The sequence below is a fragment of the Trachemys scripta genome, chromosome 3, assembly GCF_013100865.1.
Source record: "Trachemys scripta elegans isolate TJP31775 chromosome 3, CAS_Tse_1.0, whole genome shotgun sequence".
Classification (NCBI taxonomy): domain Eukaryota; kingdom Metazoa; phylum Chordata; order Testudines; family Emydidae; genus Trachemys; species Trachemys scripta.
The window spans coordinates 49,982,114-50,001,617 of record NC_048300.1 but is presented as its reverse complement, the minus strand read 5'-3'; the positions used below and the strand labels follow the sequence as shown (position 1 = coordinate 50,001,617).

Here is a 19,504-nt window from a genome sequence, read left to right as displayed (position 1 = left end):
AAGGCATGTTTTAAAACCAAGAGATTTAGGAGCCCACATGGTTGCCTATCACCTAGCACCTAACTAAAAGTTGAAACTATCTTAAAATGCTAGCTAACACTAAAATACTAACAAAGAACTTATCTAAAGCTATCTGACTAAAACAAAAAATATTTACAACACCTAACTGCCCAAGTTTAAAACAGAGATAAGGGACTGCTAAAGTGTTCTGCCTCTAATCTAAGGCCATTGTTAAAAGAACTGAGTGGCAGTTGGTCAACCCTGTCTCTTTATGCCTTCAGAGATGGAACAGGAGGGGCATTCCAGGAGCATCCGTGGACCAACAGGGCGACTGCTAGCAAGAAAAAAGTTCCAGTCTCTGGCATTAAGGGATGTGCAATATCACGAATGGAAGACATCTAGAAAACCACTCAATGAAGAAATATTAGTTTAACAGTGATATTTTGTATATAATTGAGGGGTACACAGCAAAAGGAAAAGCAAGCTAAGAAGATTCCAGTGAACAAATAAAATATCATTGTAAAAATTGTACTTAAAATGCATAAAATGTAGCTGGTTTACAAATGTCTGTTTTAGACAGAAAAAAATGTCTAAAACAATACTAGATTCTTATTGCAATGAAAAAAAATATGGTACTTAATTTTTTTTCAGATCACCTGTTGCTTTATGGCAGATTCCATTAGTATTTACAGAGTTTATTTTCTGTATTGTAGTAGATGGCACCTGGAGGCCCCAATCAGGGCCCCACAATACACATATATATGAAATAATCACAGCAGTGGGGTAAAACCTACCTCTTGTACTTTACATCCATAAATCTCAAAAGTGCTTTACAAAAGAGGTTAGCATCATTATCCCCATTTTACAGATAAGATAACTGAAGTACAGATAAGGGAAGTGACATGCCCAAAGTCACCAGTGAGATAGATTTTAAGCTTTTTGGGGCTTAGTACAAATGATTTCATGTCACAATAATATACTGCATTGTTTTGGTGACACACTGTACAATTCACACACTTTAAATGATGCACATCAATTCTTAAACAGATACTTCAAATCAGTTCCCATCATCAGCTGGCAAGCTGACCCCCAATTCCCCATTCACTTGTTTTGTTGGAAATGAAAACTCTATAACCAGTCATGTGCTCACATGCCCCATACTTCAAATGCCTTTGTTGCCGTTTTTCAGAATTATCCAAGAATATCTTATATCTTTTTCATCACTAATATTTACTGATGTGTGAGATATGGAGCCATTAATTTTTTGTGTATTTACACTTAAATATTGTTGCTTTGCTCACCTTTATCAAATAAATTGCATTATCTTCTGATCCTTGGCAGCAATTAATGTTACATGCGTCTTCGCACAGTCCTTGGATATAAAGCAAGCAGCTTAGAAATAATTCATCAGCCAAAAAAAGCTGGTTGTACATCATAGTTCTGGAAACAAGAAAAGCATCTCAAGGTGTAAAATGTATACAAGTGCTTCTCTTTCTGTAACAGTTAAGTAGACACTATAGAAATATATTGTAACTGGAACTCCATGCTGTTTTCCCCCTTTTAATTCTTTAGTATTCTCAGCCTGAAGATATTACTGAACTCAAAAATGTAATTTCTCTTTATGATACATATAATTCTTTTCCTATTATTGATTAAATTAAATGTTATTTCTAAACCTAATATCCTAACATGTTAAAGGCAGTTATCCTCATAAACGACTGATCCAAAGTTCTTTAAAAATCAGTGGAAAGACTCCCGTTGACTCCAAAGGGCTCTGGATCAGGTCCTAAAGCTGTAGGAAACTTAATGTTTATAATCAATAATGACTAAACAATTTGAACTTCTACAGTATCTTCCATATTACATGAGGACCTCAAACCCCAACTATGAGGGAAGAATGCCACCAAATGTAGCATCCTGATGTTCTTTGGAGGTTTCCCATCAAAGAAGTAACAAGGTCTAATTCATCATAGGCCAAGAGCCTGCAAATACTTATACCCGTGAGTAACTTTATGCTGGTGAATAATCAAAACTATCATAGGCGCAGACTTCCCCTCTACCCGGGGAGTGCTCAACGCCTCCCCCTCTCCGCCCAGACCCCGCCCCCACTCCACCCCTTCCCTCTGCTCCACCCCGCCTCTTTCCGCCCCCTCCCCTGAGCATACCCCATCCCCACACCTCCCCCTCCCTCCCGGAGCCGACCTGCCGTGCGAACAGCTGTTCGTAGCAGGTGGGAGGCACTGGGATGGAGGGGGAGGAGTGATCAGCGGGGCTGCCATTGCGGGAGAGGCACTGGAAGGTGGGTGGGAGAGGGGGAGCTTGGCTGGAGGTGGGTGCTAAACACCTGCTAATTTTCACCTAGGGTTCCTATGGACTTCAATGGGGCCTCCATTTCTTTCATCTGTTGAGTTTAGTGGAACTAACTACCAAAAGTTACTCTGATGCCTAAGTCTGTAGAGGAATAGGGGTTAGCTTGTGGGATGCGGGATGAGATGAGATTGCAGTACTAGATGCCATGGTAATACAAATAATTAATAAGTACAAGGTACTATGGTTGCAGGATACATTTTGAAAATAATCCATTTTTTTAGTTATTCAAGAGTAAATTTGATTTTTTTTTAAGATACAATTTTCATATAGTTGGATAGTCTGACAGTGCCCCAAAATAATTATGACAAACTTTCCACACACAAAAGAAAACTGCAGTTGGGCAAACTACTGACAGTAAAATAGAAAATCACAACTGGTAAAATTTTTAGGTAGCTATTAGCATTTGAAAATAGGACCTTATAATGACAGTTCCTCCTTTACTGAATCTAATTAACATAATTACTGTAAAAATGTTACCGCTATCTCTGTTTTACAGAAGTTAACAGATTATAAATGACACCACTATGTTCTCGCTTCCATAATCAATCAGCAAAATTTTGGAATTTTTATTCAGTTTTTAATCATTCATAACTCCTATTTACATAAATGAAAATGGCTGAATTTAAATACAGATTAAAAATTGAGTAATGACTTCCCAATGCCTTTCCCATTTAAGTATCTGAAAATAAGGTAAAAAGAGACTATATTAACTATAGTTAGATTGTGCTTAGTCAGAGATGAATGTGCAAAGGACGGGACAGAGCATACGCAGCCTTCTCCCACTTGCACCCTGACACACACATAGGTAGCAAAGAGGGGACTCTCCCTCGCCAAACTACTGAGCAGGGATCCAATTGCTGAATCTCCAGGTGTTTTAAAGTATCAGGGGGTAGCCGTGTTAGTCTGTATCTACAAAAACAACAAAGAGTCTGGTGGCACCTTAAAGACTAACAGATTTATTTGGGCATAAGCTTTCGTGAGTAAAAACCTCACTTCTTCGGATGCATAGAGTGAAAGCCACAGATGCAGGCATTATATACAAACACATGGAGAGCAGGGAGTTACTTCACAAGTGGCGAACCAGTGTCGACAAGGCCAATTCAATCAGGGTGGATGTAGTCCACTCCCAACAATAGATGAGGAGGTGTCAATTCCAGGAGAAGAAAAGCTGCTTCTGTAGTGAGCCAGCCACTCCCAATCCCTATTCAAGCCCAGATTAATGGTGTTGAATTTGCAAATGAATTTTAGTTCTGCTGTTTCTCTTTGAAGTCTGTTTCTGAAGTTTTTTTGTTCAATGACAGTGACTTTTAAATCTGTGATAGAATGACCAGGGAGATTGAAGTGTTCACTTACTGGCTTGTGTATGTTACCATTCCTGATGTCCGATTTGTGTCCATTTATTCTTTTGCGGAGGGACTGTCCGGTTTGGCCAATGTACATGGCAGAGGGGCATTGCTGGCACATGATGGCATATATGACATTAGTGGATGTGCAGGTGAATGAGCCCCTTATGGTGTGGCTGATGTGGTTGGGTCCTCTGATGCTGTTGCCAGAGTAGATATGGGGACAGAGTAGGCAACGAGGTTTGCTACAGGGATAGGTTCCTGGGTTGGTGTTTCTGTGGTGTGGTGTGTAGTTGCTGGTGAGTATTTGCTTCAGGTTGGGGGGTTGTCTGTAAGCAAGGACTGGCCTGCCTCCCAAGGTCTGTGAGAGTGAGGGATCATTTTCCAGGATAGGTTGTAGGTCGTGGATAATGCGCTGGAGAGGTTTTAGCTGGGGGCTGTATGTGATGGCCAGTGGTGTTCTGTTATTGTCCTTGTTGGGCCTGTCCTGTAGTAGGTGATTTCTGGGTACCCGTCTTGCTCTGTCAATCTGTTTCCTCACTTCCCCAGGTGGGTATTGTAGTTTTACGAATGCTTGATAAAGATCTTGTAGGTGTTTGTCTCTGTCTGAGGGGTTGGAGCAAATTCGGTTGTATCTTAGGGCTTGGCTGTAGACAATGGATCGTATGATGTGTCTTGGATGGAAGCTGGAGGCATGTAGGTACGTATAGCGGTCAGTAGGTTTCCGGTATAGGGTGGTGTTTATGTGACCATCACTTATTTGTACTGTAGTGTCCAGGAAGTGGATCTCTTGTGTGGACTGGTCCAGGCTGAGGTTGATGGTGGGGTGGAAATTGTTGAAGTCCAGGTGGAATTCTTCAAGGGCCTCCTTTCCGTGGGTGTTTTAAGCCTCCAGAGTCTGAACAAAGCCTATGCATTGTCCCTATCTTCAGTCCTCTATGCAAATGCTCATGGTGCAGAGCAGTGTCCATGCAACCTACTGCCCAGCCTCTGGAACCAGTGCTGACTCCTCAGACTACCTCATTAGCTTAAACATACCTTTCACACTGCACTCCATATTCTTTGCAGTGATATTATTATGATATCATTATGACAATTATCATCTTGCATATATATGCAAGATAAATCATATAAGGGGTCATTGGAAAAGTTATGATTTGCTGAATATGATTATCCTATTTGTATGCATGTATCACTTTTGTATCTGAAATTATGAATATTGACTATGTATCTGTATTTCAAATGTAGTTACACCTGGGCAACGCCCACTAGACAAGATGTTTTCAGTCTAGATAGTGGGTGGAGAAGGACCTATTCAGAGCAATGGGCCATTAGGAAAAACAATAGGCCCTAGGAGAAGCTTATCTCCCATCTGAGGAGTCTTCCTGAGAACACTACAGACAGCCTCCAAGTAATGGCTGCTATGACTGTACAAGGACATGTGATCAGTCCACATGATAAAAGGAAACAAGAAAACATTCTACAAATACATTGGACGCAAGAGGAAGACCAAGGACAGAATAGGCCCATTGCTCAATGAGGGGGGAAAAGACAATAACAGAAAATGTAGAAGTGACAGATGTGCTTAATAACTTCTTTGTTTCAGTTTTCACCAAGAAGGTTGGTGGCAACTGGACATCTAACATAGTGAATGCCAGTGAAAATGAGGTAGGATCAGAGTCTAAAATAGGTTAAGAACATGTCAAAAATTACTTAGACAAGTTAGTTAGATGTCTTCAAATCACCAGAGCCTGATTAAATGCATTCTAGAATACTCAAGAGGCTGACTGAGGAGATATCTGAGCCATTACCAATTATCTTTGAAAAGTCATGAAAGACAGGAAACATTCCAGAAGACTGAAAAAGGGCAAATTAGTGCCCATCTATAAAAAGGGAAATCAGGAAAACCCAGGGAATTACAGACCAGTCAGCTTAACTTCTGTACTCGGAAAGATAATGGAGCAAATAATTAAACAATCAATTTGCAAACACCTAGAAGATAAGAAGGTGATAAATAACAGTCAGCACGGATTTGTCAAGAACAAATTGTGTCAAACCAACCTGATAGCTTTCTTTGACAGGGTAACAAGCCTTGTGGATAGGAAGGAAGTGATAGATGTAGTATATCTTGACTTTAGAAAGGTTTTTGATAATGTCTCGCATGATCTTCTCATAAACAAACTAGGGAAATACAACCTAGATGGAGCTACTATAAGGTGGGTGCATAACTGGTTGGAAAATCATTCCCAGAGAGTAGTTATCAGTGGTTCACAGTCATGCTGGAAGGACATAATGAGTGGGGTCCCGCAGGGATCGGTTTTGGGTCCTGTTCTGTTCAATATCTTCATCAATAATTTAGATAATGGCATAGAGAGTATACTTATAAAGTTTGCAGACAATACCAAGCTGGGAGGGGTTGCAAGTGCTTTGGAGGATAGAATTAAAATTCAAAATGATCTGGACAAACTGGAGAAATGGTCTGAAGTAAACAGGATGAAATTCAATAAGGACAAATGCAAAGTAGTCCACTTAGGAAGGAACAATCAGTTGCACACATACAAAATGGGAAATGACTGCCTAGGAAGGAGTACTGTGGAAATGGATCTGGGGGTCATAGTAGATCACAAGCTAAATAGAAGTCAACAGTATAACGCTGTTGCAAAAAAAAGTGAACATCATTCTGGGAGGTATTAGCAGGAGTATTGTAAGCAAGACACCAGAAGCAATTCTTCCGCTCTACTCTGCGCTGATTAGCCCTCGACTCAAGTATTGTGTCCAGTTCTGGGTGCCACATTTCAGGAAACATGTGGACAAATTGGAGAAAGTCTAGAGAAGAGTGACAAAAATGATTAAAGGTCTAGAAAACATGACCTATGAGGAAAGATTGAAAAAAATGGGTTTGTTTAATCTGGAGAAGAGAAGACAGAGGGGACATGATAACACTTTTCAAATGCATAAACGATACAGGGAGGAGGGAGAAAAAATGTTGTTCTTAACCTCTGAGGATAGGACAAGAAACAATGGGGCTTAAATTGCAGCAAGGGTGGTTTAGGCTGGACATTAGGAAAAACTTCCTAACTGTCAGAGTGGTTAAGCACTGGAATAAATTGTCTAGGGAGGTTGTGGTATCTCCATCATTGGGGATTTTTAAGAGCAGGTTGGACAAACACCTGTCAGGGATGGTCTAGATAATACTTAGTCTTGTCTTGACTGCAGGGGACTGGACTAGACGATCTCTCGAGGTCCCTTCCACTTCTTGGATTCTATGATGCTGAACTCCATCTTGGGATGTCAGTAGTTTTCCACAGACTGGTCTGGGAAGCAAGCTTTGAAACAAAAGGTTCCCACCATATACAAAAGCTATATAAGGCAGAGAGTGACATCATCTGACGTTCTTCACTCCCCACACAAGACGACTCCTGGAAACAACTGAGCAACAAAGACTGAACTGGGGAAAGTGCTGGATCCAGGCTAAAGGGATTTGTAGCCTGTGAATGAAACACCTGGGGATTCCAAGCAGCAAAGTAAATGCAGCTTGCCCCTTAAGACTCTGTAGCCTGCTTGTATCATCTCTTAGGGTGAGAATCTGCTAATTCATATCCAATCTATTTAGTATATTAAGCTTAGTTTGCATTTTTTGTTTATTTGCTAGGTAATCTGCTTTGATCCATTTGCTATCACTTATAATAACGTACAATCTATCTTTTGTAGTTAATAAACTTGTTTTTGCTTTATCTAAACCAGTGAGTTGGAGTGAGATGTGTGGGAATCATAGCTCGAGGCAAAGGCTGCTGCATATTCCTCTCCACAAGGGAGGGAGTGAATTTTATGAGCTTACACTATACAGTTCCCTGTACAGCACAAGACGGTATAATTTTGGGTTTATACTCCAGTGGTGGTTGAGAGTCTGGAAAGTTGGGAAATTGGCTGCTGTCTGCTGCATGTATTTGAGTGGCTTGGGTGAAGCTGCTCTCTCAGGTAGCTCAGTTTGGGTGTGTGGCGCCACCTGCTATCATGCAGCGTGATAACAGGGCTTAGGTTAGGCTTGCTGTGTTCCCAAGCAGTATGAGTAGGGCCAACCCAACTGAGTGGTTAGAGGGGCCCAGCGGTTCCCAGTCTCCCAGACTGCACCCCAGGGGGGACAACCCATCACAATACCCTCTCCTAGAACTCTGGCCACATGAATTTTCTGGTTCCACAGTTTGCCTCTTCAAGGAACATGTGAATAGTGTACCACAAACTTTGCACAGGATTCTGAAACCTTCACTGCTTTTTAATTAATCACACCAGAAACCCACAGATCTATACAAAAATAAAAAACCCTAAATGCATTTACTTGCCTTGGTTTCCTCACTATTCCAAACTATTCTTTGGCTGGGATCAGAATGATATGGGACCGTCCAGGGTCCTTCTGTTGTAGCACGTCTTGTGTTCTGAAACATGAAACCTTCTCTGTCCATCTTGCCTTCTCTGATATTGGCTGGTCCATCCCCCTTTCCTTCTCCTGTCCAAAACTTCGTCTCTGGCTTTGTCTTCCCCTTTCAGTCTTTTTTGCTTTGTCACCTCTGTCTCTTTGTTTTGTTTGTAAATTTTTCACTCTCCTAACATCAGCCCCCTATTGAGGGAAGTTGGAGAGAACCCCTAGGATGCAGTTACTTTCTTGTTGTTGCCAGGTAAGACCTATTCAGACCATAAGTCCTTAACAATCTGCTATTGTGCCCGGTCTGAGGGATACACATAAAGGCTTGTTAGCAATGGTGGATACTCAGACAAAGAAGAAATTGCTGTATCCTGGATTGCTTAACAACTTCCCAATTTCAACCAGAATTCTTCCTAAGCTGTACAGCTGTACAGGCATGTTGCGGGGCCTCATAAAGCAGAGCTCATTATGCCCACTCCTCTATGCAGGCATTGGCCTGAACTCTCAATCTTCTGTTGTATATTCCATAGAGAAAGAAATGCATTCATTGTGCAGAGAACCAGTGGCAGATTCTCTGCATCACTCATAGGCCTGTGCACCTCTACATGCCATAGATTGGGTCTATGTACTAATGAGGAAGACCATAATGGGGAATGGGATAGAGAAAGTGGCCATGGGATCCTTTTTCGTTTGGTCCCAGCATAGAGACTGAATTCCTCTCAGTCCCTCCATGTGCCGTCTGCACAGAACCTGATCATTCTTACTTTATAAGGGTGGAACAGACCTCAATCATACTCTATTATTATTTGTATTACCATAGTAATGTCCTTAGAATCTATGAATAGCATGTCGGGTCCCTAGTCATAGACCATGACTTCAACATACAACAAAAAGACGGTCCTCTATGGTATTATGCTTTACAGTAATATAGATGTACCACTGAACTTTCATTGCAATAATTTTTGTCATGCAGGTATCAATACAATAAAGATGCCCTAGCGATTTTTTGTAATTGTTTACTGCTGATTGACATAACACTGAAAGATTAATTTGCACTTTATTCAACAGATACATTTCAGAACATTCAGATTCCTTTTAATTTTTTTCACAATACTTTGTATTCCAACTTACTTGCTCTTGGTTGTCTTAGCTCTTCGAACATTGATTTTCCAGGTGAAAAAATATTTCTTCATTCTAGAAACAAACAAATGGTAAATTCCTTACCTAATAATTTCCTTACTGATAGCAGCATCTCCCACAATTATGATATGTAGAGGGTATTCCCCTCCTGTGTGCAGTTTCTGGAAGCAGTTCAAAGCTTTAGCAGAGCCTGGTGTATTCAGGCCCCTAATCTCTGGCCTGCTGCCAGATGATTAATCCCAAAACTGTATAAAAATTTGTAGAATATGGTTAGGGTAAACACCACCTAATAAACTACGTACAGTAGGCCGTGGCCTTCAAACATGAATATTGAAATTAAATACTGTCCTTTGGCTAGGAAGCCAACCAGGGAGGGTAAAATTGTGGGAGAATGTTGCTAGCAGAAAGGAAATTATCAGGTAAGAAATTTACCATTCTTCATCTCAGCATTTCCCACAGTTCTGATATATATGGGAAGTAGCAAGCAGTGAACCGAAGTAGGGAGGGATTAAAAAAACAAACAAACAAAAAAAACCACAACAGAATGAGATTGGGAAACTCCGCTCTCCCGAACTTACTCACTCAAAATAGTAATGCTATTATTAGACTCGCACCTGCACAATCCTGAAACCTGCACAGTAGTCTAATAAACGTGTTAATATAGAACCATGTTGCTGCCCTGCAGATCTCTGCAGTGGAAACACAAGCTCTTTCCACCCACAAAGTCGCAATAAGTCCTTTAGACTAGAGCATGCCTGGACGATGTCTGGAAAAGAGTACCTGTTGCCTTATATACCTGAACGATCCATAGCTTGATCCACCTAGCTAGCAATAGCTTGGATACTTGGGACTTCACATCAAATACAAATAAGAAGCCCAATCTTCTTGTTGATTCAGTAGGCTTGATATAGCTCTTTAGTGCTCTAACATCCAAAGTGTGCTAACAGCTTTTCTATTGGGCACTGTGGCTTTGGACAGAATGAAAGGATGACAGTCTTCTGTGAAACATGGAAAGATGAATTCACCTTAGGCAAGAGTGATTCTGGGAATCTTAGCACCAACTTGTCATCATGATACACACTCAGGATCCTGCATGGATAAAGCTTTCAGTTCAGAAACTCATCTAGCAGACATGATGGCGACCAGAAAACAGGTTATAATGGATAGGTAAAATGGAGATATTGATGTCAATGGCTCAAAATGGTGTGCGATTGGTATCTCCCAACTGGGAAAACCTGGTCTAACTGCAGGTTTAGCCAGTCTGACTATTCTGAGAAATATGGATACCTAAGGGGTCTCGGTCAAGGACCAAACAATCACGCAAATAGGATATTATTTATAGCTCATACCTGCCAGACTATGGACCTTGGCTGAAATCCCTTGTCTATTCTTTCCTAAAGAAAGTCAATGATGTAATATGTAGAATGTATACTTTAGATGTTGGAACATGTGGAAAGATGCCTGCTTGTCTGGCAAGGAAAGAGAACAGCCAGGTAAAATGCTGAACCAGCAATCTGATCATGTAAACAACTAGGTCAACAACATGAGCAACTGAGTTAGCACTAAGATTAGTTTGCTAAGGCAGAAAAAATGTTTATACAATATATAAATGAATACCTTTTTAACAATGTATTTAAGGCGAGCTCATGAATGAAGGAGCACACTTGCATTTAAACCTATGCTGTGCCCTGTTCTGGTGGATTGATCACTCACTGAAGCACCAAACAAATGACATATTACTTCAGCTCAAGAGTCTGTCTGTGAACCTATGCATTGTGGGTAGAAGGAAAGAGCCGATCAACACAGGATACCTGGGATACCAGGATCACTGCAATTTTTGCTGTGTTCTTGACACCGTGAGTTAAACCTAATACAACGGAAGATTGGGCTTTTAGTGTTGAGGCTCATCTAGACAGTAGTGTTCCAATCACTTTGTAGGATAATCCTAGCATAGCTAAGCTTCCTTCTCAATAGCCAGGATGACAGCAGGTGCCTGTCTGGGTCTGTATGGAAGAATGGGCCTTGGTCAACGATGTCTAGTCTCATAGGTAGCTACACTGGTGGCTCCAATTGCAATTCAATCAGGTTGAAGAATTATGATCTCCTTAGCTAACATTGCCTTTGCCTCATCTTATCTACTGGATCACCTTTCCTAGAAATGGAAAGAGCAGAAAAGCATATAGCAGGCCTTGTAGCCATCTGTGCAAAAGAGCATCCGTCACCAGAGATTTGGAATCTGCATCCCTGTGAGATACTTTGGCCACTTTGTGTTCTTATGATTGGCTAACAGGTTGACTGCCAGAAGTTTGAGCTCTTGAAAAATCATAGCGAAGACTTACTAATTCAAGCACCATCCTGAGTTGTTGACTGTGCATCTCCTGAGCCAGTCTGCCATTTGATTAATTTCACCTCGTGTTCCAGGTACCTTGCATTTTTCTGTGCCCCAGATTCATTCCCCATCCCTTCAGGCTAGCATCAGTTGTGAGTACCTGTGCATCTTTAAGACAAAGGGGAGATCTTTGCAATGTTCTGTGAGACTGTCCACCATTTTAGTGAAATTAGCACCCCGGTTCAGAACTTTGCATGCATTCTGCTGAAACGTTCCATATTTTCAGGACAAAGGCCTGGAGGCACCTGACATGGCCCATGGGGTAACTCCAATACATGAAACCAGGCAGCCCATTAGTTGTAGACATTGAGCTATGGTCAGATTTGAACATTTTAGCAACTGGATATCAGGTTCTGTATCTTGTGAAATCTGTCTGACAATGGACAGACCTTTCCCACAGAAGTCTATTTCTATTCCCAGGTGAAGGGAGCCAAGCAGCTACTCTTGGTGTTTACAAATCCATATGCTTGAAGCAAATCTAGAGACTGGACTGTGGCACTGTGTTCTGTTGCTTGGGTTGGAGTTCTGATGAAGATGTCATCTAGGAAAGGATACAAGTGAGTGGCCTGGGACCTGAGTCTGGCTATTATTGTCACAAGCATCTTCTTAAAGACCCTGGGAGCGGACAAAAAAATCAAAAGGAAACATTTGGTACTGGTAATGGGCAATCTGTAGTAGCATGGTCGAATGGGAACGTGGATATATGCATCTGCTAGATCCACAGATCCATGTGTTAAGCTATTTGAGACCCAGGATAGCTTTGACCTGCTGCCCTACACCCTAGCCCATGCTTCTGGACAATTAAGAAAATGGAGTGTAGATCTAAGAATCTTTCTTCTGAGGGAACCCTTTCTATTACTCCTATGTCCAGGAGATATGAGAATTCGTTAACACCAGTTTGCATTTGATGGTGTCATTCAAGAAGGGGGACTGGATGAAGAGGTGGGTGAGGCCGTCCATTTGAGAGAGTATCCACAACTCACTACCTTTCTTGTCCTCTTGTCTCTGGTCGATAGAGACCATTCTTCTGATAAGTGGGAAATTCTGCCTCCTCCACTCAGGTCTGGTGGAGGCACATTCATTTGTTTTCATAATGGGCTTTTAGAGGTGATGGATCCACCTCTAGATTTTCCACCTGATTCCCAGTTCCAGGGTTTTCCCTGATAAACCTGTCTTATTTCCTTTGATACCTTTGCAAAGAGGATAGACAATAGGAAAGTTTTTGTCTGTTGCTGGGTTTGTGGTCTCTCCTTAGAGTACTGAGTGTGGCAGAGAGGGTGTGTTTCAGTTTGGCAGCGCTTTCTGTCATTATTTTATCTAGTTTTTCCCCCAAAAGAGGAGAGAGCTTGTGAATTTAGAGGATCACAGAATTTGTTTGGAGTGAGCATCAACTTCCTGGGGCAAAGCTGGTTGAGATGTGTGCTAGAGACGTCTGCCGATCTGGGGATGCCATGGACTCAGCTGAAAATCTCATTGCATCCATTGAGGCATCTGCCATAAAGGCTGTTGCCAGGAAAATTTTCTGAAGTGTAGACCAAAAGCCTCCATCCTTCCCAGTCTTACGGATATCCAGCCAGGATACAGACTCTTGTGAAGAATGTAGCCACCAACGATGATCTGAGGGTGTCTAACAAAGCCTCAAAGACCCTTCTAAAGGTAGCTTTCACCTTTCTATCAGGTGGGATCTTTAGGAAAGAAATCCACTTCAGATGAGATTACTAGGTCTTTTGCTAGAGATGCCACGGCAACATCAACCTTTGGTATATCCGTAATGGCATTTTTTGGCTCTTGCAACTTGTAATATCCAAGTGAATTCCTGCTTATGCTTTTTCCCCTATTAGCAGTTTCCCACTTCTCTCTGATCACATCCTTGAAGGATGGTTGCAGCAGGATTGCTGTCTTAGGCGAGAATTTAGAAAGCAATCCTCTAATGTGTTCTCAGGCTGAATCTGGATTGTGGATGCAACCTTTTTGTACACAGGTTTAAACATTTTTTGGGGAGGGGGAGGGGGCAGTTTGTTCCATTTTTTTCCATGTGCTGCTCAGTGCCTGAATCTGAGAGCTCCCCTTCCTCACTTGAGGAGGAGGTGCGTCTGTGTAAGATGACAAAAAATCTCTTTGGGGGTTTTTTGTCTTATTTTCCTTCTTGCTCTTGGATTTTTTTTGCCCTTTTGGCTGGGTTTCTAGGTATTTCTGTCTGGCTAAAGCCAGGACATGGTCTTTATTCAGCACCTTGAGCCCTCTGGGTATGTCTCCCTCAGTGTCCTCCCCCTTGTAGTCCCATTCCCCCTGCCTGGAACATGGGGTATCATCACTGAAATTTCCCTGATTCAAGTTGGGGAGAAGGGAAGTAGGGTATGAACCCTACTTCTCTCCCCAGAGAATTTAGACCTACATTAGGGCTAGGGATCAAGGCCGGGATTTTTAATCTGCAGTCCATTCTGTTCCAGGATATACCCTCCTGGACTGAGACTCTCTCCTTGAAATCTCTCCCCACTCTGCTCTGGGGCTCCAGATGAGGCTTTTCTGGGTTGGAGTTGCAGCTTTTTTTGGGGGGGGGGGGACGATGGATCTGAATGAATTGTAGAAAAGCTTTGCAAGTCTCTCAGACTGCCCATAGTTCCAGAAGACTGATGTGTATTGTAGTCTCTTGGGGCACCCAAAGGTCCTGAGCTGATGGTCCATGCACACTCCCCAGCCTATCAGGGAAGAATCTACAATTATTTACTTGTTGGGCATGGGTGATAGGAAAAGAATATGCACACAAACTTGTTTGGGATCTTTCCATCAAGTTAGCGAGGTCCTCAACATGGTACAGATTGTTACTATGGTATTCATGCTGTATTTGCTTAGTACAGATACTGTTCATAGCCAAATCTGCAGGTAACAGAGGTGGAGTCTGGCGAACAGTGTAACAGAGGTGCATGATGCCACATGGTCCAGGAGAGAAAGGCAAATCCAGATTGACATTTGAGGGTTGCACGTAACCTGGTTTATCAGGTTGCATGTAACGTGAAATCTTTCCATCGGGAGATAAGCCTGGACCCTAACTGAGTCTAACATTGCTCCTATGAAATCTATAGTTTGCATCAGGAACAGGACAGAGTTTTCCAAACTCTCACAGACTGTTAGGGATGAAAGAAGCTGAAGCAGGGATGAGGTTGATGCAAGTACTTCTAGACGTATCCTGCAAATGAGAAGCCAATCATCTAAGTATGGGAAGACAGTGAAGCTGCTTCACCTGAACTATGGTGTTACTACTAGAAACTCTTCGGTGAAGATGCTTGGTATACCGAATGGAAGCACCCTGTATTGATAGTGCTCAAGACCCACCTTAAACCTAAGGAATCTTTTGTGGATGGGGTGATTATGACACATGAAAGTACACATCTTTCATATTGAGAGCTGTGAACCATGTATTCTTTTGCAGGGAAGGTATTGTCAATGCCAGCGTAACCAAACGGAATTATAATTTGTGGGTGGGGGAAAAAAAAAAAAAATCAAGAATGGGCCTCCACCCTCCCTTCTCTTTGGGAACTAGGAAATATTTCAAATAGAACCCTTCTCTTTGATGTTAAAGAAGTACCCCACTCTATTGTTCCCCATTGGAAGGGAGAGATTCTACCTCTTGGCAGAGGAGCTCCTTATGAAAATGGTCCCTGATGAGGAGACAGGGAAGGGTTTTTTTTTTGAGGGGGTACAGAGAGAAACTAGATTATGTAGATGTAATGGATGATATCTAGCACCCACATGTTCATTGTTATTGCACTCCATTTGTGGGGAAAGAGTGCTAGATGGCCACACACACAAAAGGATACATGAGGATTCTGTGGAGACAGCAACAACAGTGGTTCACAACTCCAGAGCCTCCAGTCAAAAGTATCTTTTTCACCAGGAGGTGAGGTTGGGTTGATGTGGTTGACTTGGAAGATACAGGGTATCATGGCTTTTGCCCTCTGTCTTTTTCAAGGCGGTTCATAGAATCACTAGTGATAAACAGTTGAGGCATAGTCGTTAGTTTGTTTGAATTATTTCCTCTTTGGAGCTGCTGTATATATACCCAGGGAGTGGGCGGGGGGTTGCCCTTGAGTCCTTTAGCGAGTGTAAAAACTTATCAGGCTTTTAATTTAAAAAGGTTGGTCTCCTCAAAGGGCAAGTCCTCTACAGTGTTCTGGATCTCCCTGGGATGCCCTGAAGAGTATAGTCATGATTTTTGGCACATCACGATGGCAGTTGCCATTGACCTTAATGTGGTGTCCAGTGCATCAACCACCGATTGTAATGCAGTTCTGACCACCAGCTTGCCTTCATTAATAAAGAGCTGAAACCGATTCCTATCTTGCTAAAATAATTTGTCCTTAAAAATCTAAGAACTCTGAATAATTCAAAAGATCGAACCTGGCCAACAGCACTTGATAGTTAAATATTCTCAACTGGAGTCTAGCAGATGTAAATATCTTCCTCCCCAGCAGGTCCAGATTCTTGGCCTCCTTATCTCAGGGAGTGGCTCTTGGATGTTGCTGCCTAGATCTTCCTGTTGCAGCCTGAACTAGAGAGTTCGGTGTGGGGTGTGTAAACAGAAACTCCGCTCCCTTAGCCAGGACAAAGTAACCCTTCTCAGTCCTCTTGGGGATAGGGGTGCATGTTGTTGATGTATGACATACAGCTCTTGCTGGTTTCAGTATTGCTTCCTTTACTGGGAGCACTACTCAGCTGGATCCTGTGGGTTGTAGGATGTCTTGGAACTTGTGTTGTGTGTCCTGGACCTCCTCTAGGCAGATCTGAATTTCCGCCACCACCCTGCACAGCAGCTCTCGAAACTGCTTGTGGCCATCCAGAGGGGATGGCGAAGCTGGGGTGATAAGAGATGGGGAAGATATTTGTGCTGGTACCAGTGGAAATGGCAGATCCAACTTGTAGTTCTCCTCTTCTATAGGGTCACAAGAAAGCTTTGGTTGTTCTCTTGGAGGGCTGGAATGACTTCCTATGAGATCGTACTGACCCTGGGTATTGTGCATATGGGTCCCATGGGCCCCAACAGGAGGGACTGAAGGTGGGTTGTGGAGGTCCTCAAGTCATGGGGTACCACCAGTCTTGAAGGGTGTGTTTGGGTGGAGATTGGTTCCAGGAGGCTCTCGATCTCCTGCCTGGACTGATCTCCCTTGGAGGTGGTGGTGATGGTTCCTCCAGTAGCTCTAATTCTCCTAATGACAAAAAGGCCAGATCTGGTTTAATATGTGGGGCCGACAGTTCTGATGGAAGAAAGTTGTGGCTAATATAGGGGATGGGAGATAGATTTACTCCATAGCCCATATCCTCTGGTGGTGTCATAATCTCCCTGGTGAGAGATGGTACTAACAACCGGGGAGATTGCTGTCTCTGCCCATACTGATGTAGTCGAAGTAGGGTTGGCAGGTCTATATGTTGGCTCTGGGTTGCCAGGTCTATATGTTATCGATGATGGAGGTTCCCAACAGATACTTTTCGGCAGTACTGGCAGTCCTTGGTCTTCCGACCTGGGCCATATGACTGGTATGGTTACTGGCAGTGCAATCTGGTACCAATGGAGCTCTGCTCTTATGAGCCTTTTTATTATGGCCTTGGGACTTAGGACAGTCTAAGTCTTTAGGGGCTGGGCACGAAGACTTCCCCGACTTGGACAGGATCGAATCAGTCCTCTGTGGAATGGATTTAAAGGGGGATCCGTTCTTGTATTTATGAAAGTGTTCCCTGCTCTCCTGATGCGACCATGATATCCCTTGCTCCTAGGTCAGGCCTCATGATAGGAGGTGCACACCTTGCTGACTCTTGTCAATGTATGGGAGAGAGGGTCAGACCAGGGCCTCGTAGCCTTTTCTGTGACGTGCCTTTTACGTGGGAATTCCCAGACCTGCTAGGTACAGCTCGGGAACCAGCAACAAATATTGCACATGGCAAAGATGTGCACTTCTGTTGCTTACTGAGAAGGAGCACTGACAGGAGACACAGTTTTTACACCCTGGTCTTCTGAGCATAGATTAATTCCCATTCTGGGAGCTGAGGGGTTATGGGGGAGGAGGCGGAGAGTTCCTCATGGTGGGGAATCTAATTAAATATTAACTATACTACTAAAAACTATTTACACTAGCTATGTTAAAGATAAACAGGTTGAAGACAAGTCTGAAGAAACAGGAGAAACTCTGGAGGTTCTACTTCAGGCCATGTGGCTGTAAGAAGGAACTGGAAGGGTGGTCAGTCCACTCCGCCCCTTATATGCTCCATACGGAGCATGAGGAGAGTAGGGATGCATGCACAGATCAATGGACATTATTTCCATTGCCAGCATGAGGCACATGGAGTACCTGCATACACACAGTGGAATAAACGTAGGGACCAGCACTTGAAGAAAAAAGGCTACTACCTGAAAAAAAAAGATAAAATAATAAGCTGGCTAAGAAAAGTCGGGTGCAAATGAACCATTTCACTAACGTTGCAGAGGCAGAAAATCTGGGAGCAGACCAGGGAAGGGGGCATGACTAGATTATGCTGTACTTCAGACACTGCAAACAAGAGAGGAATAGCCCACACAAACCAGAATTGTGCAATACACTGAATTGCAGAAAACATTATTTGTACATGGCAGAGTTACATACTGGAACAACCCTCACTTATTATATCAGGCTATACTCCTGACAGCTCATTAATCATGCTTATATTGGCGCTGTAGATGGATAGGGAGCAATTCTGGATATCAGGTCTCTGCCATATAATTATATTCTATAAAACTGCCTCCCTTGCTCTTCTGCCCACCCTCCTAAGGGTCATGAGTTGCCTTCAGAACTCGGACAACCATACCCAAGAAATAAGGTGAATAACTCTTTTTTGGTTGATTTTTAAATGTAAAAAGTGGCTTTCGCCTTGTGAAGGAAATGAAGTGTGGAGTTTGTGACTGGTTATATAGCTACAGTGAGGCAAAAAAAAGTGACACTGAGGGCTACATTTTGAAATGTTTAGGATGTTTAACATTTAGCTCTAACAAGGCCAGCTAACAGACCTTTGAATGGTGTCCCTGCAGATGCTGTGCTTGGAGGTAGCAGGACTTGGCGAGTAGTGCATTTGGTCCATCTGTGGGTTGGTTGTTCTCTGTGTAAGGGTTGCATAGGTGGGCCATGGCTCCCGGCATAAAACACCTGAGACAGGTCTGTTTGTTGGTGCCTTGGTAAGGGCTGGGAGGCGCTGACCCTTGGGGCTTTTATATCAGTCCCATTGTTTGATGTCTCTGGTGGTGAAGGACAGAGCTAAGCTGAGTTAAGCTGGGAGACTTGGTATACAAATTCACTTACTAGGCAAACTTGAGAGACACAAAGAGAGGCAGCTAACCAGAGAGTTTTGGAGACAGTTTAGAAAGAAAGTGAGAGGCTTTCCTTCCAAGTCAGTGCTATACTAATGTGCAATTTGAAGAAGACTAGCAAAAAAAATCCAATGCTGATGACCTGCAATGGCCATGTTTTCTTTCCTGCTTGCAGCCAGAAGGGACTTCCTGTTAATGAAGTTTCAAATTGGCGAAAGATTCTTGGACTGGAAGGGCAAGTATAGACATTACTAAGAATCAGAGAAGTTGAAAAGTTCCTAGACAGTCAGGTTCAGGAAATACCACTAACCCAGGCTCAAGGAAGAAAGGAGCTGGCCACTGAGGAGTTGAAGACAGAGGATGTTAAAGGAGGCCTAAAAGTTTGTGGCCATCAGAGGCAAGAAGTCACAGTGGCATTCCACATGGCTGGACACAGATGAGGATGGGCAGCCTGTAGCCACCAAGGAGAAGACAACTAGGAGGAATTCCACACAGCTAGTACTTTCCAATCA

The 19,504-nt window shown here is 42.8% G+C and overlaps 1 protein-coding gene across 1 annotated transcript in view; it reads right to left on the bottom strand.

The window, feature by feature from the left end:
- DNAH14 (dynein axonemal heavy chain 14) overlaps positions 1-19,504 on the bottom strand; it is a 499,756-nt gene that overhangs the window by 401,225 nt on the left and 79,027 nt on the right. The window contains exons 9-10 of the mRNA XM_034764559.1: positions 9,265-9,327; positions 1,302-1,440 (exon numbers count right to left, since the gene is read on the bottom strand). Of these exons, the coding sequence (XP_034620450.1) occupies positions 1,302-1,440; positions 9,265-9,327 (202 nt within the window). The remainder of the gene's footprint in view (positions 1-1,301; positions 1,441-9,264; positions 9,328-19,504) is intronic.